The 23,382-nt window shown below is 40.1% G+C and overlaps 1 protein-coding gene across 7 annotated transcripts in view; it reads left to right on the plus strand.

Annotated features, from left to right (window-relative positions):
* The window catches only part of SCLT1 (sodium channel and clathrin linker 1), a 96,018-nt gene that overhangs the window by 34,971 nt on the left and 37,665 nt on the right, over positions 1-23,382 (plus strand). For all 7 annotated transcript variants that reach the window (XM_030564094.1, XM_030564092.1, XM_030564088.1 and 4 more), the window contains 6 exons: positions 126-224; positions 9,845-9,916; positions 11,374-11,448; positions 12,084-12,229; positions 14,981-15,173; positions 18,600-18,796. In XM_030564094.1, coding sequence (XP_030419954.1) covers positions 126-224; positions 9,845-9,916; positions 11,374-11,448; positions 12,084-12,229; positions 14,981-15,173; positions 18,600-18,796 — 782 coding nt within the window. The remainder of the gene's footprint in view (positions 1-125; positions 225-9,844; positions 9,917-11,373; positions 11,449-12,083; positions 12,230-14,980; positions 15,174-18,599; positions 18,797-23,382) is intronic.

Raw genomic sequence — 23,382 nt, forward strand, 5'->3', positions numbered from 1 at the left:
TTGCAAGGCATTATTTCTTTTTCTGTTTACTAAATATTGTCATCACTGTCATTTTTTTAATGAAAGATCACACTGTTTTTATTAAAGGTAATTATGGTTATAGTATTTCAAATTGTTTTCTCTAGGCCCTGCTCGGAGAGAAGCAAAAAGAAGGGGAGATAGAAAATATGAAAGAAGCAATTTCTCAGCTTGTACAAGATGCTGCTGCAAGAACTAGAAAGGAAGTATGTTATCCTATTACAGCCCCGTTGAATTAGTGTTGTTTGAATAAACATGCTTTTTATTTACTTCTTAAAACACAATGTAGCAAGTTCATGATAATTTCAGCAGTATATCAGTCTGTTCTTCATTGAGTATGTAGTAGTGTGGATCCCAGGGTAAGTGGACATACTTCTGATATGTGAGAAATCAGAGTTTTTGATTTGCAGTGTCCATGAGGGCCACAAATGTGTCCTGTGCCATCCCGTGCTCCCATGTGAGGGTATAAGGGGTGGTGCAGATGTAGCTTTTCCTCAGTTCCCTCTTACTGCCTTTGGCAGTGAGACAGAACCCGGTGAGTATCCAATCCACTAATTCTTAGCTCAGACTAAACTTTTACAAGTGTTCAAGAAAATCTTCAGAACTATATATCTTCTCTGTTGACTACAGTGAACTCTCTCTCCATCCATCTGAACAGAACTCTGCCACTAGACCACCCCTCCTCGCCCTCCTACATAGACCTCTCTGTACAGGGCTTATTAACGTCGTGAATTCAAAATCTGCATGCTTTAAGCCCTGTCCATCCTGCAATGGACTATTCCCCTTGAAAGATGGGCACATCAGCTGTGTCTTCTGTCAGAGGGAATCTTGAGCAGTTGATAAGTTTTCTCACAGACAGTGATAAACAGACTCAAGTCATGGGATATGAGGCTAAAGCTCCATCTTCTGGAACAGTCCATGAAGGTCTCATTACACCCTGAGGAGACAAGTTCCAGAGTGCTGCTGGCAGACAAACCAGCTTCAGCCAGCACCCCACCTAATAGACAAGCAACACTGAAGAAGGCAGTGCCAAGCTGAGAGCCAGCACCCGCACCTCTGATGTCAAAGTCTGGCCATTTCAAACACAAAAAGCATACTTGAGGCAGATCTCAGTGTCCTATAATGACAGACACCGTAAAATAAATCTACCAAACCCCACATATTATCAAGGATTGGGGAGAAGTAATAACCTGCAGTGCAGCAGACTCCTTTGGAACTGATCCTGGTCCAACAACTCATCCGCTGATTTGATGCCCACTACGGAGTATGAGCTAGAGGAGAGCCAAGACCATACATCTACTGTCATTGGTAGAGACTCTGGTACTTGAGAGCACCATATGCTTTTGGTATCATCCCAGGAGGAGGTCTGCTTCTCAGCATCACCAAGGTATGCATTCTCCCTGTCTTCCAGTAGGGAACCCTGTTCTGTGAAGCTGTTGTTCAACACCACGGATATAACTACTAGCTTGCCCTACCACTGGCTCAGGGCTCAGCTGACACCAGCTCTTCAGGAATGGCACTGGACGAACCAATATTCAGCAAGCGAGCTATATTCCTAAAGTGTGCCTCCATGTTCCTGTTAGGGGTACTGAGGCCTATCATTTCAAGCATTGAGAAGCAGATGACCAGCCCTCTTGAGAAAGGTGATACTGTCATTTGCCCTTCTCTCCCTGAGCATCTGTGGCCAAGACCATCTACACCAGCATACCAGGAAGAGTTGGATCCACGGACAGATTGGCACCAAATGCCCTGTTTACACTGCCAAAGGACTTACATCTTCATTACCAGATGAAGCAGTATTCTCTGGACCAGATGACTTTGAAGTGTTCCAGGAGCTCCTCATGGGGATTAATGAGACTCTGGATATCAAGACCTTGGCTGTATCAGAGAAATCCTACAAACCGTTTGACATCTTGTCAGCTTCTGGTCCAGCCAGGAGCTTCCTCCCCATAAATGAGGGACTGCCCAGCCCTGCCCATGCTCAGAGGCAGACACTGGCCATGATAACACCCATTGCAAAATGAGTCAAGAAGGGGTGAGATTTGAATACTACTGCGCTTCCCCAAGTCAGGCTTCTTAGTAGAGTCAGTGAGACCAAACAAAAATGTTGAAGTAGAGTAAGGACTCACAAGGACCCCAAAAGTCTTAGCCTTAACCTACTGCAGCTACAAGTAGCTTACTTCCAGACCTTACTGGCCAAATATTACTTCTAACATGGGACAAGGTGACATGCTTCCTGACAAAGCTCCTGCATGACAGCAGAGAGGAACTTAAAGACATAATTAAGCAAGGTCAGCTACTGACCAAGACAGCCCTGCAAGTCATGATGGGCACCTCTGATGCAGGGACCAGGTGTGTGACTGCCACTGTGACAATTGCCATTCATCATGGCATCAAGCATAGGGCATCCCAGGAAAGGTATAGGTCACAACCGAGCACTTGCCACTACTGTCAGAGACTGCTTGCTTTGCGTTCAGGAGATTCTCATACAAAGCAGGAAACCTTCTATCAGCAAGACTTCTTGAATAGAAAAGATTTTTCCATGGTTACGTCAACACTGCTCACCTTACCATCAAGACTATCTTTCTTGTGGCCATCACCTCAACTCACAGTCAGTGAGCTCCAAGCCTTTATGGCTGAACCACGTTATACTTCTTTCCATCGAGATGAGGTGATGCTGAAATCATATTCCAAGTTCATCCGTGAGGTGGTCTTTGAATGAATTTCATCTGCACTAATCAATTACTTTAGCCATTTTTGTTACCAAGGGAACACTTGATGTCATGAGAAAAGAAACTGCATGCTTTCAACTTGTCCAGAGCTTTGTTTTATTACCTTAACAGGGCCAAGCTTTTCAAGCTGTCTCTCCATTTCTTTTTGGCCCTATTTGGCCTGCCAAAAGGCTAAGCCTTCTCATCCTAGAATCTCCAGGCAGATCATACAGTTCATTTCCACCTGATATCAGATGGCTGGCAAACTTTTTTTTCAAAACATCAAAGCACTCTGCACCAGGGCACAAGCGGCAGAATCTGCCTACGTAAGGAATATTTCAGTGCGAGAGCTGAAATGTGGAGTAACCAATGACTTGTTTTTAAATATTAAGTTCTTACCCCAGGTCAGAAGCCAAGTTCAGGAAAGCAGTACTGCAGACTATTTGACTGACTGTAGCTGAAACGCCTCACTCCCACCAGCCAAGGAGGACACTGCTTGCCAATTTCCTGCAGTGGGATCCACATTGACTACAGTAATTGTGGTTATTTAATAGATAGTTGTCAGTGTGAATCCCACTATCCACCATCTATCAGCACTTTTCAGAATCCACAGCTACTTAGTTTCGAGTTGAGAGGGACCTGAGGAAGGGTTGTAGTCACTGTCCTTTATGATCTTGCATGGGAGAATGAGGCAGCACACGGCACATGTGCAGCCCTGACAGACACTATTAAAAAATAAAATTAAAATCTTGCCTATATGAGGCACATGCACTTATGATGGGATCCATGCAGACTGTTGCATTTCAAAGAACCACAGTTGCTGCAGGGTAAGTAACTGTTCTTTTCATTTTTAAGTATTAGTAAGCCCTGAACAACTATAGCACAGTTACTTGGATAGCTAAAAATCTTGACCTGAATAAGGTGCATAGAGGCAGTGGTGGAGCTAGGCTGTTGTTTTAGAAGGGAGCTCTCCTCCCATTCTACTGGTGACAGGTAAGATGTGTGAGTGGAAAGAGAGAAGCATTTTGATCAGAGAGTGGTGCAGGCTGGTAGATAATGAATGAAGAAAGTAAATGAGGTAAGGCGGTTATTGAATATAGAGAGGAAGGAAGAAGGAATGTGTGGGAGAGACTGCACTTGTAACTATTAAAATTTGAGCTTTGCCATTCATTCATTCATACCACACACAGAATGATCTGTAAATGTTCTGTGATATGATCTTGTGAAGAAATCTGTCTTTTAGTGCCCACATGCTGTTTCTCCAGAGTTAGAAATGTGTATATTAAAAATATTATACAGAGGGATTTTAATGAAATAGGTTTAAGTATAAAAAGCAACCAAGAATGAAAATATATTCATTTTTTCTAGTGTGTTTTAACAAGATAAAATTTTAGTAGTTTTTTTGCAGGGGACTACAAAAATGAGATTTGAATAACATCCATCTTGCACAGTCAAGGATATAAGCATGTTTTTTAAAAAAAATAAAATAAAACCCAAACAGCCAGTGGCATTTTTACCCTGGCTTTTTTCCATCTCTCGTTGCATATATATTTAATGTTGACAGTCTGGTAAGAAAACTTTTTTCAGATGGTTTTATCAACTGTCTTATGTGATAATCATTAGCTGGGCCAGAATCCCAAACATACCTGCCAGTTATTTGGAAAACTACTTCCTTGGCTCTTTTTTTCTTTTTTTGTGAAGAAGCTTATAAACACTGCTCTAGTTCTCTGTGATATACTACTGTTATTTCAATCCAGGGGTCAGCAACCTTTCAGAAGTGGTGTGCCGAGTTTTCATTTATTCACTCTAATTTAAGGTTTCACATGCCAGTGATACATTTTAATGTTTTTAGATGGTCTCTTTCTATAAGTCTATAATATATGACTAAACTGTTGTTGTACATAAAGTAAATAAGGTTTTTAAAATGTTTAAGAAGCTTCATTTAAAATTTAAATTAAAATGCAGAGCCCCCTGACTGGTGGCCAGGACCGAGGCAGTATGAGTACCACTGAAAATCAGCTCATGTGCCGCCTTTGGCACACATGCCATAGGTTGGCTATCCTCGTTTCAATCTATTGATTTTGATTTTGAGGGTTCAGTTTTGTTTTAATTCACCTTGGATACATATTTAAGACAACTGATTCTATGCTTTTTTTTTTTTTTTTAAGAAAACAAGCAATGTCTTCAACTACTTTTAGGAATGATTTCAAAATCTGTTTACTTCACACCTACTTTTTAACTACAATATTTATGTTTAATACAAGGTAGCTTTGTAGATGCATAGTTCTTATGGTAAACTGGTGGCTTCAGCTGTTAAAAAGATACATTATATAACTGAAAGACTATACAGGGCCTGCATGAGCAACTACACTTCATAACTGTCTCATTCATATATGTCCATCTAGGTCATACATACACATTCTGAGTATATATAATACCCGTGCATTTTATCATATACCTATTTTTAAATGTAAGTGCCATCCGTATTCAAAAAAAGAACTGCATCTTTTGCCCAAAATGTTCAAAACACTTAATCCAGCCCATATCCCAAACAGACTCAACAATGAGTGGTGGCAGTCATTTTTCAGCTTTGTTATTAGCAAGGGCCTGTGCAAAGGATGGATCTTCAAATGTGCCTTCAGTGTAGCAAGATCATGACCTGCTCTTTGGACTGGATCTAGAAATGAAGAGTGGGCCTGGTGGGTCAGAGTGTCTTAAAAACATAAGAACATCCATACTGAGTCAGACCAAAGGTCCATCTTGCCCAGTATATCCTGTCTTCTGACAGTGGCCAATGCCAGGTGCCCCAGAGAGAATGAACAGAACAGGTAATCATCAAGTGTCAGAGGGGTAGCCATGTTAGTCTGGATCTGTAAAAGCAGCAGAGAGTCTTGTGGCACCTTATAGACTAACAGTCTGCCTGGGATTTAACTGTCTTGACTCATATTGCACCAATTATACATTTCTATGAAATAGTAACTCATCTATTTAATAGTGCATTGCTTCCTGAAGTGCCAGGATCCAATACCATGTAATAGAGGGGGTCTGTGTTTTTCCCAAATGGAAAAATCTGTCCCATATTCACATTTGAATCACAATGTTCCATCAGCACTAATATCTACTGATAAATATTCTGTGAGACCAAGGTCACGTAATTGGATCCACTAACATGGATCCCTCTTCTCTATACAAGAGCCTTAAATATTAAACACTTCCTTCATGGGAGCATGTCTTTAATTTTAAATATAGTAGAATCTCAGAGTTACACAAGAATTATGAACTGACTGGTCAACCATACATTTAATTTGTAACTGGTAGTTTGCAATTAGGCAGCAGAGAGGGAAAAAAAGCAGTACAGTATTTGTTAAACTACTAAAGAAAAAAAAAAGGAAGGGAAAGTGGGTAAAAATTTTTTGACAAGGTAAGGAAATTTTTTCTGTGCAAGTTTAATTTAAATTAAGATGGTTAAAAGAGCATTTTTCTTCTGTGTAGCAAAGTTTCAAAGCTGTACTAACTCCATGTTCAGTTGTAAATTTGTAAAGAACAACCATAACTTTTTGTTCAGAGTTACGAACACTTCAGATTTATGAACAATCTCCATTCCTGAGGTGTTTGTAACTCTGAGGTTCTACTGTAGTATAGACAGACATGGAAACTACATAACTGTCAATTGTACTTCAATCTGCCTGTAACCTTATCCACTTCAAGATGCTGCTCCTGATCTTAAGTGTAGCCAGTGACAATATACTCGTCCTTTTAACTTAGTTTCCACTTTCTGAAACTTAGAGGACATCGTGTTCAAAATACTTACTTAACAAATTATTGTATTCATTTGACAAGCATCAAACAGCATCTTAGTTCAGTAAATATCTTTTTATTTTCAGTATTTAATTTTTCTCTAGATTAAAATTATCCAGACAATTTAATTTATATTTAATAAATGTCCTATTTATATTTAATAAATAGGAATGAACATCTGTCTTAGATTTATTAGAGCTACTAGTCCTTTCAACTCTACAACCTCTGACAAAATATTAACACTATCTGCCAAAAATGAGGAAATGTAATTGTCTGCATATCATTCAAGTAAAGATGAAAAAAATGTCAGGAATGAAGGTCTGGTGCTGTGCTTGCGCAGTCATCAGGCAGCCAACAAGCACCTTACTGCTATAGCCCAGCTGAATTTGATGGTTGGTTGATGACTTGGCAGGTGCAACTGCGGACCTAGCTTTTGGGGTTTACTTGAATGATATGCAGAACCTTAGTTACATCATTTTTGGCAGATACTTTTACTATTTTGTCAGGGCTGGTAGTTCTAAGATAAAAACTTATGTCATTTCAGATTCATGAACATTGTTCTAAAGAAATCTTTCATAGTGCAAAGATGTTATGCAAGGTAATAAAATAGAAAAGTTTTCCCAAGTGGTTTTTTACAGCATCAAAAACAGTTGATGGCACACTGTTAATGTCAGCAGTCTGCTTGCAAGCGTTCTAACAGTATAGTTCGCTACTGTAAGGATGTACAGTATGTTAGCAGAACTTCAAGTGTCTAGATGGCACAGAAGAAGAATAAGTGTACTCTTATGACTCAAAGATTCTCACAACTGCCCTGAGGACCTAAAATGTTGCTGTCTGTGCAGATGTAGAGAGAACCTTTACATGGTTTCTTAAAGCAACATTCACTTCAGTAAATGTAGTATCAGAGAGGTAGCTGTGTTAGTCTGGATCTTTAAAAAGCAACGGAGTCCTGTAGCACCTTATAGACTAACAGATGTATTGGAGCATAAGCTTTCATGGGTAAATCAGTAAATCTGTTCACTAGCACTGCATTACACCTGCTGTTTTACTGAGATCAACCCAGAGCTGTAGTTAATTTACTGATATAGCACCTGATCCGGTGAGTTGCTGATTGCCTCTTGAGAGCACAGGGTGAGCTGCAAAGTGTGGTTAAAATTGCCTTCTCAGTTTTTGCATCGCTGGAGCATTACTTCCAAATACTCCTCTGCATGAGAGAATGAGGCTTTCGCTGAGAAGTGTTAGACAAAGTGGCTGAGGCAATATCTTTTATTGGACCAACTTTGGCTGGCACAAGTGACAAGCTTTTGAGTCGAACAGAGCTCTTCAGATCTTTATGTAATGACTTTAAAATGACTTTATGTAAACTTCAGTAGCCTAGGATCTCATTGTGGAAAAAGCACTTTTCATCTTAGTGCACAGACGTGGATGTGAAAGCTGAATTTTCCACCTTTTCACAAAACCAGCAAAAAGGAAAACATCAGTTTTTGTGTTTGCATTTTTTCAAAAAATTGTAATATAGTGGATGCCAGTTGATCATCGGAAACTAATAGTAACACTTTGTTGGGAGCCAATCTTGTCCCATTGGCTTTGATGTTAATGGGATTTGGATATTGGCATCAGGCATAGTGTTTATTAACAACTTTTTTGAAAAAAAGGCATTAATCACTAGCAAATGTGTGTGGGGTTGTAACCAGGGAAAGAAGTGCTAAAGCTGCATGTTACTTCTTCCTGCACTCTCCAGGCTACGTCCTGCCTTGATATTGGGGGCTAGCACTTCCTCCTTTGGCTGCAGCTCCACAAACTTGCTTGCAGCTGGGCACCCATTGCTTGCACAGGAGATAATGGGTTGGGGCATTACGGAAGTCCCTGCCAGAGTCTTGGCACTGTGGGCTGGGAGGGAAGGCTGCACGTAGGACAGCGGTAGGGAGAGGGGCTGCAGCCCAGATGCTGGGGCTTTCCACAGAGAGTGGATGGGCTGGGGCCCCTGAGGCTTCCTGGCATCTTTCCCTGTGATCTTGGGACTGCATCCTGCCTTGGTAGTGGATTGCTATGTCCTAGTACTGCCTTCCCTGACTTAAGGCTTCATGCAGGTTTGTGGGGCTGTGGCAAGGAAATGAAGTACTGGGACATGCCAAGCACCAAACACAGACAGATTTGCAGGACTGCAACCAGGGATGTACTCAAGTGCAACACACCATTATTGCCACCAAGTGAAACTTCAAAGAGTAATAAATGCTAGTCCCACATGTTTCAGGAGCAGCATATAGTCAAGGATCTTCAGTATTGTGGCCACTAATAGGCTGACATTGCTTTGAGCTACCCGTACAGGGTAAGCCTACTCTGGGAGAGAGGGGTAGAAATCAAAAAAATAACTGGTAGATGCTCCCGCTTGGGTTGGAACTGAGACTGAGACTGGGGTAAGGATCACGGTCTTCCCTTAACTCACAAACCAATGATCTCTCCTTCTGCTTCAGGGAGTGTCCTTTAAAAGCTACTGAGTCTTTTTGATCGCCTCCCTTGTCAGAGAACAATTGTTTGTTTGTTTTTAAATCTGTTTATAGCCCTTTGATCTGTTAGTTCATAGCACTGGCAAAACAGTTGTGTAACTTTGAGTAGGTGGTAGGATATAGGATCTTGGAAGCTAATAGCTTTTCCCATTGTCTTTCAGGTGTATGCCAGGATGTTTTTATCTATGGGAGTCATTCTGTTGTCTTCCTGCTTGTTCTTCCAACTGTCCCCATTGAAGTAAAACAGTGAAGGCATATAACAAACATTGCACTAACCTTCATGTAGTTATACAGTCTATCGCCATAAATATGTCACATACAGTATTCATAAGAATATCAGATAGTAGCTCTTTGTCCACCTTATCCCCTTCATCAAATGTACCTAATTAATAACTTCTCTATACCTTATAATTCTCATTAATCTTAACTACTTTATCAATCTTCTTTCTCTTTCCTCTGAAATCTAGAGGTCAAAGTTTCTTCTCTCTCCTCTCAAGAATTTTCAGGGCTGAACACTAGATGTCCTTTTGTGTTATCTCAAGATAGTTGTTTTTAACTCTAATTCTGTGTTCTTGAGGAATCTCTCAATTTTCTCTCTAGAGTCAATTCATTGTTAATGATCTCCTCAGAAATACTAGGGCACAGGTTAGTTAGCATCAGTGTTCCATGGATAAAGGCCATATTTATTAATGTTAGTGTACAGCAATGGCCCATTTCTGTCAGCAATTCCAGTCCCATAAACATGCATCATAGGATAGAAAAATAGTCTGTGCAGATTAAATAAAATATCTTTTTTTTTTTTAATTGTAGGTAGAGAATGCAAGGAAGCATTACAATATACAGATTTCTCGATTAACAGAAGAACTTTCTGCTCTTCAAATGGTACGTTCTGGACTGTATTGAAAATAATTTTTATTGGTCAGAAATTTTTTTGAATACTTTTTTGTTACATGGACACATGTCCATTTGTATCTATCTATTACTGTGCACTCTATTTACAAGAATGACTGATATAAGAATCAGCTGCATATAGTGATCAAAACCACAGGGACAAAATCATTCGTATATGAACTAAAATACCCACTTATAAGAATCAGCCATTTTTAAGAATCAAATCATTTGGGATAAGAACATGAGAATGGCCATATTGGGTCAGACCAAAGGTCCATCAAGCCCATTATCCTGTTCTCTGACAGGGGCCAATGGCAGGTGCCCCAAAGGGAATGAACAGACAGGTCATCAAGTGATCCATGCCCTGTCACCCAATCCCAGCTTCTGGCAAACAGTGGCTAGGGACACCATTCCTGCCCATCCTCGTAATAGCCATTGATGGACCTATCATCCATATTGAACCCCAATATAGTATTGGCATTCACGCAATGCAATGTCAACCTCCGGAACTCCTTGCCAGAGGATATTGTGAAGAAATGCTTTCTTGTGTTTGTTTTAAACCTGCTACCTATTAATTAATTGGTGGCCCATTGTACTTGTATTCTGAGGAGGAGTAAATAACACTTCCTTATTTACTTTCTCTATACCACTTATGATTTTATAGACCTCTGTAATGTCCCCCCCTTAGTCACCTCTTTCCAAGCTGAAAAGTCACAGTTTTATTAATCTCTCCTCATACGGAAGACATTCTATACCCCTAATCATTTTTGTTGCCCTTTTCTGAACCTTTTCCAATTCCAGTATATCTTTTTTTGAGATGGGGCGACCACATCAGCATGCAATATTCAAGGTGTGGGCGTACCATGGATTTACATAGAGGCAATGTGATATTTTCTGTCTTATTGTCTGTCCCTGTCTTGATGATAAATAAGGAATGAAGTGATTCCTGTAGATTTTTTTTGGCAGTGTGGGAACAAATTCTCTTTGCACTGATCAGGATGATAGTACAAAGTAAATGAGATTTTGTACCAGTGTAACGGAGAGAAGATTTGCATAGGATGTACAGTGAACATTAATAAAGGAGAAATTTGTCACAAATGAGGTAGGAGACTAGAGGAGTTTGGATGGTGTGCAGTGTATTAGGTAAACATTCATCCATTGACTAATGAGGATTTTTAAAAGTACCAAATTCTTTCACTGTCTCGTATTTAATCTATACACTGAATGAGATGGTGGCTCTGTAGGAAAAAAAAAGCATGCATAGTACATCATAATGCACATGCAAAATTAAAGCGAACTAAGTTTGCACAAGCAGCCTTTTAGCTTTAGTATTTCCTAACTTTGGAGTGTTTCGCTTTGCAGCCTTAACTTTCATTTAACATACGTTTTTGTTATTCTTTTGGTTTGATGTATTTAATGCCCTTAGAAAATGGTTTGACTTCTTATAGGAATGTGGAGACAAGCAGAGTCAAATTGAACGGGCCATTAGAGAGAAGCGAGCGGTGGAAGAAGAACTTGAGAAAGTAAGAATGCAGATATTCAGTTTTACACTTTAATTTTTCTTTATTTTATAACATTGTCTTAAGTTTCTATTTCACTATTTTCTCTAATATCATTGAGTAAAATGGGGTGAAAGAATATACCATAGGCTTAATTTTGTATTTGCTAATTTTTTTGTGTAATTGTAAATCCAGTGAAGGAAATTGAAAAATACATTTTATATTTCTAATAAATTTTATAGTTATAGTAGATGAACTGCAAAGATGCTCTCAGAGAATGTTTCTAAACTTCTGACTCGCTATTCAGTATATATTCAGCATAGTCGTATTACCTATGTTCAGGATGTGTGTCTAACTGTGGTAATAAATTCCTTACAACTATTTTAAAAGTATAAAAACCAAATAGGAGTAGTAAGTGTTTAAAATGATCCAAAGGGTGTAAGTAGATGCAATAATGGAAATTTAGACAAAATAAGATTTTAGGCTGAATGTCAGAGAAATTAACTGCAAAATTTATAAGACTATTATCCCAGTAGTAGCAATGGAAGTCCCATTCCTTCAGTTACTGAAAACTGTGCTTGACAATGGAATGGATAACTTAATGTAGGCAGCAATACTACACTGATAAAATGAGATTTACATGTAAGCCTATCCTTCAGATTTACCGTGAAGGCAGAGGAAGTGAATATGATTACAGAAAACTGGAGGAACTGCACCAAAGGTGTCTGATTGCAGAGCGTACAAAAGATGACCTTCAGCTGTGTCTACAGGCAGCACGAAACAAAATTAAACAACTGGAAATGAAGTAAGTAACTGATATGTCCTCCTAATCAATATTTCATTCAATATTTCCATCTGATCTAAGTCATCTTTTGTCAAGTGTTTGAATTTTGTTTTAAGTTCTTATTCAGAAGTAGGAATAGTAGGCTGTCATAATCATTCTATTTTAAAAAATATGCAGCATTGGGTGGTGATATAAGTGAGGATGACATATTTTAGAACTAAACAGATTTTCTTGACAATATCAGCTGAAAGCAGTTCTCTTACAAAGGAAAAATATAGAAACCATTTTTGTGGCTAATAATCCTATTTTAATTGTTAATGTTAACTGCTTCGAAAACCATTTTTTGCAAAATATTCTGAATAATTCCTATTTTTTAAAGTCGGCATACAGCAGGGTTTTATTTGGTCTATATAATACCAAACCACTGCACAGGACACCTATATTATTGTTGTGGTAGCATCCAAAATGTGCTCGGTACTGAACAAACATAAGTCCACACAATCCTTCCCCTAAAAAGTTTATAATCTAAACAGATAAAAGGATTGAAGAGTGGAGGACAAGAATACAACATGTCTTACTTTGCTTCCTTGCTTGTGTGTGTTGTGGAGGGTGGGAGTATTTGAAGTTCAAGTAGGATCAATGAATTGTGAAAAGGGATTCTGGGAGTTAGAGGGGGGTAGGGAAAAGGAACAGGAAGCTGATGGAGAGGAAGGTAGAAATAAGAAAGAGAGGAGAGTGAGGAGCAAGTAGATAGCAGGCAAAATGTGTGAGAATAATGAGATTGGTGCAGTTAGAGGTATGAGGTGGGGGCAAGATGTAGGTGGGACTAACAGAAATGTAGTAAATTAGGAGAAATTATCCAGAATAGAGCCATGTGAATAATCACTTTTTCAGTTTGCTGGCCAAATTGGGAGTGGGTAGAATTTTGGATCAACTCAAAACAAAAAACCAAGAGGGAAGTTTTTATGTGTTTTTTATTTATTTCAAGTAATTTTTTTTATTTAAAAGCAAAGATAAGTTGGAAATGCCATTCACGAAGCCCCAGAAGGTCATGGTACAGCCCTTCCCCTTATAGTTAGGGTTGGCAAAACTTGATTTTTATATATATGTATAGCATTGACTGATATGGATGTTTACTCTTAAGCATTTTTTCTAATTTTCATCAATGTACATTTTCACGGTTGCACAAAATTATGGATTTTAAGCATTTTTATTTAATATTTGACAGTTATGGGAAGTTAGAAGGAGTCAGACAATTATTTAATGACAGTAGATCTTGAGATTCAAAAAGTAAAGCTTTGTAACTATTAAAACATAAATGGTCAACATCACGTGTCAAAATAAATGAAGTAAATATCCTTAAATCAAACTCTAATTTTTCCAGCAACATTTTTCTTAATTTGCATATCTGTACATTTTTATTATTTTTTGCAGTTGGTTTATGTATGTACAGTGAAATGAATGTTTACTGATTTTAAAAAATCTAACCCTTCCTAGTCTACTTATAACCTGTTGTCCCATGTTAGAGCACTCATCTGGGATGTGGGAAACGCAGGGTCAGTTTCCTGCTCGGCCTGATAGGGAGCAGGGATTTGAACTTGAGACTCCCATTTTGTAGGTCAGTGCCCTAATGACTAGGCTAGAGGGTATTCTGGGTTGATATCTCTCTCTCTCTTTCTTTCTTTCTTTCTTTCCCCCCCCCCCCCCCCCCCCCGGTTGAAGTTGTTCTGTTGTTTTTATAAATAATAGTAACTAAGCCAGAGAGAGATTGTATATCCAAGTGGTTAAGGCACTCATCTTAGATGTAGGAGGCCCAAGTTTAAATCCTTGCTCCAAATCAGGCAGAGTGGGGACTTGAAGCCCACCTGGTCTCCCACATCCCAGGTAAATGCTGCCCCCACAACAGTATAGAGTATAAGGGAGCATCCCATCACTGAAGTCAAGTGGCATCTAAATCCCCTTGAAACTATTCAGCAATTTCATGTCAAATCAACAAACAGTTTTGGTTGCACTGAAGATAAATTTTTCAGCAAATGAACTATTCAGCCAAAAAATGTTGCCCTACTATAATCCAGAGTCCAAATTTGAGTTCAGTTAGTTATTTACTTACATATTAGTAATTATTTGTATTATCATAGTGGCTGGGAACCCTAGTTATGGACTAGGAACTTATGCTTGGTGTCGTACAAACATAACAAAAGACAATTCCCCTTCTCCAAGACCTTAATGCAGGTTTCCCGAACTTTGGCCTGAACTCTCACTATCCTGTTCCCTTGTGAAGTCCAGCCTTCTATATCTCAAACACACCCATGCTTTTTAATTAATGCAGTTAATTTAACATATGATGATTTGTGTATAAGGAGTGGACATAGTTAATTTTCCATGGTCATTCATGCTTGGCCTCTCTGAGGCTGACAAAAAGGAAATTTTAAAATGGAATTAAATATTTTTGTGAATTTTTTTTGTGGCTATTTATTCCTCTTAGACATAGACATCACACACCCAGTGGAATAAAAATTAGTTTAAAAAATATTTGTACTTTAAATGTCAAGCATTAAAAAGAATTCACATGTTCACCCATCCACAAATACATTGACGTTGACAAGCATTATGAATTTTAAAAATAAGTATTTGGCCTTCAAAATACAAAATATGATTAAAGGTTCTAATTAAAAGGCACATACAAATAATAGGGAAGCTTAGAAGAATGTAGACTGAACTCGACTTAACTCCTGAGTTGAAAGTCTAGTGAGATTTGTTTTCCCTTTTCAGCTCCGAGGAAGAGCTATCTCGTTGCCAGGAAATGGTTTGCAAGCTGCAAAGCATTCTGGATTCTGAAAGAGAAAACTCTGGCTCTATCAGTGAACAAAGACTAAAACTTCATCAAGAAAATGAACAGTTGCATAAAGAAGCAGAGGACTTGAGGAAACTGGCCATGGAGGCACAACAAAAAGCTAAATTAAAGGTACTAGCAAAACAAAAATAGTGTGTAATTATTTGGTTAAATGGATTCCTACAAAAGATAAAATGCAAAAAATATTTCTAAGAAGAAATTTAAAAAAATAGGGTTGGGAGTGACAACTTCAGTTCAGGCTTCTCAGTTCTGCCCTGCAAATACCCTTACTTGTGAAGTAGCATTTCTGCAGTCAGTCTGATAATTAATTCATTGCCTATTAATAAATTAAATTATACTTATTAAACAGAAGCTTCCAAATGTTCTTTTTGTGGCTTTTATAATGTGACCAGACTAAATAATAAAACATTTCTGGCTGTCTAACTTTAACTTGAGCCAAACTCACTACTGATTGGCAAACTGGGCTTCAGTGGAATATATCTGCTTGCAGCAGCAAGAGATTTGATCCCAGATCTCCAAAACAGCAAGATTAACATTAACCACTATGTTTTCCAGTGTGGTCTGAGGCATCTTCACATGCCAGTCTCTTCCTTTTCCCCTTCTCACGCTAGTTATAAGGGCTGGAACATGGTTTGAGAGTTGGGAGATTTGCAGATGAAAATGTTCCAGAGAACACAGCTACCAGTTCTGATCTTCAGCCTTCCGTCATGAACCTTCGGTGGTTCCCCACTGAAGTATCCCAGACTGACAGGACCTGAGGAAGTCTGTCAGACTGGAATTTGACTCTGCAGTCTTAACAACTGAAGTTGGGAGCCTGAAGTATAGGCTATGAGAGAGTGGGGATGAATAAGATGGATATGGCTAGAGGCACAAATATAAAATTCAATGGTTTTGAATATAAAGACAAGAGAAGAACTTGTCTGTTTGGAATGGAAATTAGGGGATTAGGGAGATGGCTTATGGAGAGCCCATGGAGCTAGTGTTGTAGTGAAGACAACTTTATTTTTAACAGCTATGATAATAAAGTCAGTTACAGTCTAAAAGTCACTACCTTCAGAGCACTACCCTTTATATTCAACAAGAGATCCAGGAAAAAGTATTGAAGCTTGGAGAATTTAAAACATTTAAGAAAAAGGTCAATTTGGGGGCAATAAAAAGTAAAATTCTTGTACACACTATTTACAAAATTCACCAAATAGTATTACATGGCTGGCTAATTGGATGGAAATCAGAGGAAAACTGCTCAACTTGACTTATGTTTTTTCCCTTGTTAATTCGGCAATTGACATGTGATCAGCATAACATACTCTGGTATGTGCCATTACATTTTTCAAGAACCAGTGACGGAGTCTAATTTTCCACATAATATTGAGAACTTAAAATTTTGTGTTACATGGTAAATTAAGAAAGCATTTCATGTTCATTGGTGCATTTAAGGCTCCTTGTCATAAACTGAGTGGTTAAAGTTATGTTGACCAGAAGTAAAATCTCAGTCATACGTTTACAATAAACCAAATGATCCTGTCTTGTATAGACTTCACTTGTATGTTTGCTGAAAGGGGAAGAGGATTTATGCACACTTTTCATTACTTTACATTTTAAAAATATAAATCTCGAGTTTGCAGGATGGAAATGTTTTACTGACATAACTAAATCTTATAGTTTCTTCGTGTGTGTTAGGGAGTTGTTGTTTTATATAAATAAATGGTGCTAGAATATCACAATGCTTAATTTTTTACAATATACAGACAAATGTTACCAGTTCTCTTTTGAGACTTATAATATTGCATCAGCACACTTATAGAAAAGAAACTGATTGAAAAAACCTTCTTAATGGAATACATAAACTTTAAAGGTATACCATCAAATCAAAATAGTCAGTTTAACAACAAAAAAAGTTAAAAACACTTTCATGTACTATATCAGCCTTATGCCAATTTTCATGGTTTCATAATCACATTTTCTAGGTTTTTAAAAATATTTCTCTCATTTGTTTCTGTGTGAAAGATGGTGTGGGAGGAAGACGGGTTACTCATAAAGTAACAAAACTCAAAAAGTTTTCCCCTTTAGTCTTTATTTTATGATAAGTTTCAGTGTTACTTCTAACTACAGAAAGGGAAAAAAATTAATAGTCACTACTGGAATAAAAGACTCTCTTTTAATGTCACATATAACTTACACCTATAAAAATGAGTGAATGTTTAATTCTAAAAGTGTAATATATGTGCCAGTGGATTTGTTTGGGGGCACAAATGGAAGTGAGTTTTGTTTTTAAGAAACTCAAAGCCTAGGCTTGTTTTGTTAGTTTCATACTATTAAAATAATTGTAAGGTTTTTCTATTTTCTGTAAGAATTCTAGAATTATAAAATACCAAAGAAGTAGATGAGGGAGGTGGTCCTTTATATTAGCGAAATAAGCAAAATAAGCAGTTTACATTGCTTTTTCAGGTAATATATTCCTATTTATATCTTGTGTATTCAAATAGGAGAGTTATGCGAGGGTGAATCTTCAAAAGCTTATCTTGCTATTACAACTTCAAAAATTGGATCTATTTAGGCCATGCCGTTCTTATGAAAGAAATGTGATGTAATGATTTAGAATTCTTATTTAATGTTGTATGTAAATTTAAATAAAAATATTTATAGGCAGTTCTGCAGAAATTAGACCTATCACCCCATCGACCCATTTATTTATTTACATATATAAAAATACTCATTTGGAGTCTTTTGATATAGGTAAATTTAAAAAAAAATAGTTTCTAAAGCTGGCAATTTGTAGGATTGCATGTGTACATCAACATTTTTAACAAGTGTCATTTAAGATCAGACACTAACTGAAACAACTGAAAAACATACAAGTTGGGGAAGGGTGTGTGGAGACAGTGATAGTTTACATACTAACCCTTCAAATTGACATAAGTATTGGTTAAGTTTTAACCAGGCTTTTCAAAGTCAGTTTACAGGATCTTCACTGTACTCCAGGTTGGACATCCACACTGTGGACTCCTCAAACCCAGCGAGATGGCTCTCTTGTTCATCTGAACTCCGATGTATCCAGAGGCTAAATGTATATTCAACATAATTGGTTATCTAACTTTTTGTTGCTGTGTTTGCTTGTGTAAGGACCTGGTACTTTGCATGTACAATTGTATATCTAAACAAGGTCTCAGTTAAGCACACAATTGAGCCTGCACAGCTGTTTAGTATTTGAATTTTAGTAATTCTCACAATGGTGATAGATGCTTTCCAAACATACAAGCTGTAAACCCTTCCCCAAAGAGCTAACCTTCTAAGAATACAAGTAATTTACAGAATTCAGGGGAGAAGGATAAAGCATATATTCCTATTTATAAAAACAATAGGCATTACAATCATTACTACCCTTTATTGCCATTTGTCTTAGTTTTTAAATTGGTTTTATGAGTGTATTTCTATATGCAGACTTAAAGTGAATGTTTTTTGGGGGTTATTCTTGGGCTAAAGTTGCAAACTTCTGTTGTCTGATTGTGGCCCTTCCCCCCCCCCTTTTAACTGTAGATAAGCACAATGGAATATGAGCATTCACTGAAGGAGCATGGGTTTGAGGTTCGACTGAAAGAGATGGAAGTCACTAATCGAAATTCTACTGTTCAACTGAGACGTCTGTTGGTGGCTCAGCAAAAAGCAACGAACCGGTGGAAGGAAGAAACAAAGAAGCTTACAGAAACTACAGAAACCAGGATCAGTAATTTGAAGTAAGTGTCAGTCTTTTTCTTTTACACTTTTTATTAATTTAACTCTTAGGTTTTGGTTATCATGGTGATCATCATGAAACGGTGCTTGTGGTGGGGAAAAAAGATAGTGAGTAAATAATCTAGGCCAGAAGAAATGTTGCAATCTCAATGTATAAACAAGAGATGCTGCGAAAAGAATTGTTAGTCTCTGCTTTCCTTTCTCAGTTGCATTTAGCAGGCTGATTGCAGAAATGAAGACTTTGCACCTTGCCAAAAAGACAACACTACATGTGTGTTTTTGACATTTTGTAATGGCAAAAAAGTAGTTACAATATGTCACTTTATTTTAATACTGTTTTTCAAGTAAACTTTACTCATTTTAGAAAACTTAACTTTGGTTTATGAAAATGTTCTTCAATGTACCATCTGTATATTCACAGTTTTGGGATGAATCATGGAATTTCAGGAACTTTCTGAAAACTACCTGTCGGAGCTGCATGAATACTTTGACACCAGATGCTCTTAAATGAGGGTATAAAAGAGCCATATGACCTTTGTCATCTCAGTTCCTTTCTTTCTTGGCTAGATTTTGTTATTAGGGACCTTTTTCCAAGTTAAGAGCAACTTTTATTGTTAAACAGTATTCCAGTTGGTGTTGCCTAGTTTTCACTATTACACTCTGTTTTTGTCTGGACCAGGGTTCTGGAGTCTCTTTGGCCATAGATAACCTCTGGGTCCTTCTCCACTATCTTTGGCTTATGCAGGATCTTCAGTACTATCACTGGAGTGTATGGTTATACCTCTAAGGGTATGTCTACACTGCAATTAGCTCCAGCTAGCCCACTTAAGCTGGCTTGAGTTCACAGGGCTCAAGCTAAAGGACTGCTTAATTGTGGGGTAGGCAATTGGGCTTGGGCTGGAGCCCAGGCTCTGGAACCTCACGAGGGAAGAGGATCCCAGAACTCGGATTCAAGCCTGAGCTCAAGCTGCCTCTTAACCTGAGCCCCACAAGCCTGGGTCAGCCACATTGTTTAATTGCAATGTAGACATGCCCTGTGTGCACACTCTTCTGGGGAAAGCTCTCTGAGTCCAGTGCTCTTGGAACTGGGTGTTAGGGATGAGTCTCCGTTTAGGCTTCATTTCCTCCAGATGTTCTTCTTTGCCTCAGCACCATGAGAGTTGGGCTGAAAGGCTCATTGGCACACACGTCAAAGCAAGAGTGCTTTAATGTCCCAGGGCACTCATTCTCTTTCTGGCCCTCTTTCCCTGGTCTCCCTTTAGTCCACAGACACTCTCTCCTTATTGGCAGGGTCTCCTGAACCTAGGAACCAAATGTAGCATGAGAAGAAAATGACATCTCCCCTGTAGATAGTGGTTTCTGAAGTTGTGGAAATAGCAGCTCTGCTGTTCTATTTCATCTCATATATATAGTTCTTCTTCAAGTGCTGTCCCTGTGGGTGCTCCACTTTAGGTGTTCGTGCGCCCCTGGAGAGACTTTTAATAGCAGTGCTGCTTGGGTCGCACATGCGTGGCACCTGCTTTTAGGCTGCTGAAGGCCGTTAACCGAGGCTGTGCGACCAACCCCCACTCAATTCCTTCTCTATCGCCCTTGGCTATGAGTCAGAGCACTCAGCACTGCCTTGCTACTTTGTAGTTAATTAGTTACAGTCAGTTACTTAGTTTCCTTATTATCAGCTGCTTAGCTTGTTTCCCTTTCCTTTTCTCCTTCGTTTAAAAAAAAAAAATTGCCCTTCACATGAATGAAGCGCTGATGGACTCTGTAAGGGTCATTCTGTGGACCCCTGTGGTTGCCGCTTCAGCCAGCATAAGATCTGACAGGAGGTGTGTACTAACAAAGGGCATCGACTTCACATCCTGTGCCTAATTTCTTAGTGATAGATGCAGTCCAGTGACGTGGCATGCAGCAACAGCCCTGAAACAACTCATAAGGACTGGAAAAGACTTAATCAGTTTTGGCAATAAGTCTTATTCCTTGGCTACCCCTCACCTCCGCATAGCCAACTATGCAACAGTACTAACAAAATACAACTATACAAACTACACAGAAATGTCCGAATTGATTGATTTTATTGCCAAGGACAGGGGAGAACAATTCACAGCACTTGATTCTGAGGACAGGGCTGCGACATTTGTGTCAACGGTGGTTGTAAAGAGAAGTTCGTGGCTCTATCTTTCTGGCTTACCCGAAGAGTTGCAATTCACAGTGGAAGACTTGCCAGCCCAAATTATCTGCCAAAAAGACAGACTACTCACTCCACTCACTCACAGACTCATGAGCAACTCTCCGATCCTTGGGAGCCTATAATCCCAAACCAAAGAGGAAACAGGAATTACTTTACATCCCAGTGATACCAACGACCAGTGTATTCACAACAGTGGTGATTTGACTCTCAGGCCCTTCAGGGCCTACAATCTATCAGATTTCCCTAACAAGAACTCTGGTGGATGCAGACCAATGTTCAACCTCCGTTAATTCAACAAGTTCATCAGAAACACAACGATTCAAGATGATCACACTATACACCAGGCCTGCACAACTCATAAAGCGGCGAGGGCCACATTACTCCAAAGAACAGCTGAGGGCCAAAACCTCCCAGCCCCGCAGAAACACACCGCCCCAGGGCCACCGAGCCCTGTGGAAACAAACCCTCCTTCCCCAGCACCGCCCCACCAAAACAGCTGTGGGCCAAAAAGGAAGGTTGGGGTTGGGGAGGTGATAATTTATTTTAAATCAACTAGGGGCTCCCAGCTGAAGAGGTGGCTGGGAGCCCTCAGGGTCAGATTAAAAGGCTCGGGGCTCCGACGGCTGGGGGAATCCGGCAGGGCCTGCTCTAGGTTTTTTGCTGCCCCCAAGCAAAAAAAATTTGGCTGCCCCCCGTCCCAGCCCTGGGCTCCCCACTGTCCCTCCCTGCTGCCTCAGTCCTGGGCTCTCCCACCACCCACCCACACACACACGCCCCCTGCCGCCCCAGCCCATTAGTGCCCCCTCACACATACACCTCCTGCTGCCTCAGCCCTGGGTCACTGGTAATGCTCCCAGGGTGGATCATTCAGCAGGAATTTTGGATGTGCACAAAACACAGGATTGGTTCCCATATGGTTACAGAGCTACAGTAAAGTGGAACAATTTTCAGCTTGTGTGATTGGAGGATATCTGGATGCATATTATAAGACTGTCCTCCATAAATGAGGAAAAGTTGAGGTGCCTTTATTATTCTTTTGTTCTACTCTTCCTTTCTATGGAGAATTTGCCAATGCAATATCACTGTCTTCCTTTTAAAACGAACAAAAAGGCAATGGCTGTTGAAAATAGCAATTCCGGTCCTAATAAGCATTTCTTGTTCAATTTTATCCTACTTTTTCTACAAGTTACAGTGGATCAGTATATTTGATTTGCGAGAAATGAAGTAACAGCTACCCAAACTGAGCTTGAGCACTCCTGAATTTTGAGGTGTTCAAATCTGAAAGGCAGGTGCTGGGGGGAGGAGGGCTGTGGGCTCCATGGGGAAGCATGGCAGCAACATGTCTGGAGCTGCACGGAGCCAGACACGCTGGTCTGAGTGGCACGGTAAGGGAGCTGGGAATTGGAGAAAGAGTAAGGGGTTCCAGGGGGCAGTCAAGGGACAGGGAGCAGGGGGGGTTGGATGGGGCGGAGGTTCGGGGAGGTAGTCAGGGGACAGGTCGGATACTCTTGGGAGTCCTAGGGGCTTATCAGGGGACAGGTCGGGGTTGGGGTCCTGGGGAGAAGTTGGGGGGGGTCTCAGGAGGAGGCAGTTGGGGACAAGGAGAAGAGATGCTTAGATAGGGGCTGGAGTCTCAAGGGGCAGTTAGGGGCAGGGGTCTTGGGAGGGGGCAATCGGGGGCCAAGGAGCAGTGGCATTTAGATAGGGGGTGGGGTCCTGGGGGGCAGTTAAGGGCAAGGGTCTGGGGGAGGGGGCATTCAGCGGCTGCGGCCAGGATTCAAAGGGCTCAGGGCTGCCGGTTGCTGCGGGGAGCCCTGAGTCCTTTAAATCCCAGCCGCGGCCCCGCCGCTGGAGCCGCAGCCGGGATTCAAAGGGCTCTGAGGTGCTTGCAGCGTGGGGAGCCCTGAGCCCTTTAAATCCCAGCCACTGCTGGGAATCTCTGCGGGCCGCCCAGAGCCGTTTGATTCCCGGCCGCGGCTGAGATTTAAAGGGCTCTGGGCTGCCCGCTTTGATTCCCGGCCTCGGCCGGGATTCAAAGGGCTCTGCGCTGGCCGCAGAGCGCCTTGTGCGGGGGATTTAGAATCCCCCCGCGGGCTGCACAGTGAGGCTCTGCGGGCTGCATGTTGTGCAGACCTGCTGTACACTAAGCGACTGCCTGCTAAAAGCATTAACCCAGCAGACAGCATTGCAAGCCACTGAAGAGTTGGTAACCCTCTTCATGAATCTGCGCTTCCTAATAAATACCAGCCAGCCCACTCTAACAACAGTGCAAGAGCTGGACTTCACTGAGGCCCAACTCAACTCTATTGAGGCTATAGCCTCACTACCAAGATACCAGCCTCATATAGGGTGACCAGATGTCCCAATTTTATAGGGACCGTCCTGATTTTTGGGTCTTTTTCT

The sequence above is a fragment of the Gopherus evgoodei genome, chromosome 5 (genome assembly GCF_007399415.2).
Source record: "Gopherus evgoodei ecotype Sinaloan lineage chromosome 5, rGopEvg1_v1.p, whole genome shotgun sequence".
In the NCBI taxonomy this organism is placed as follows: domain Eukaryota; kingdom Metazoa; phylum Chordata; order Testudines; family Testudinidae; genus Gopherus; species Gopherus evgoodei.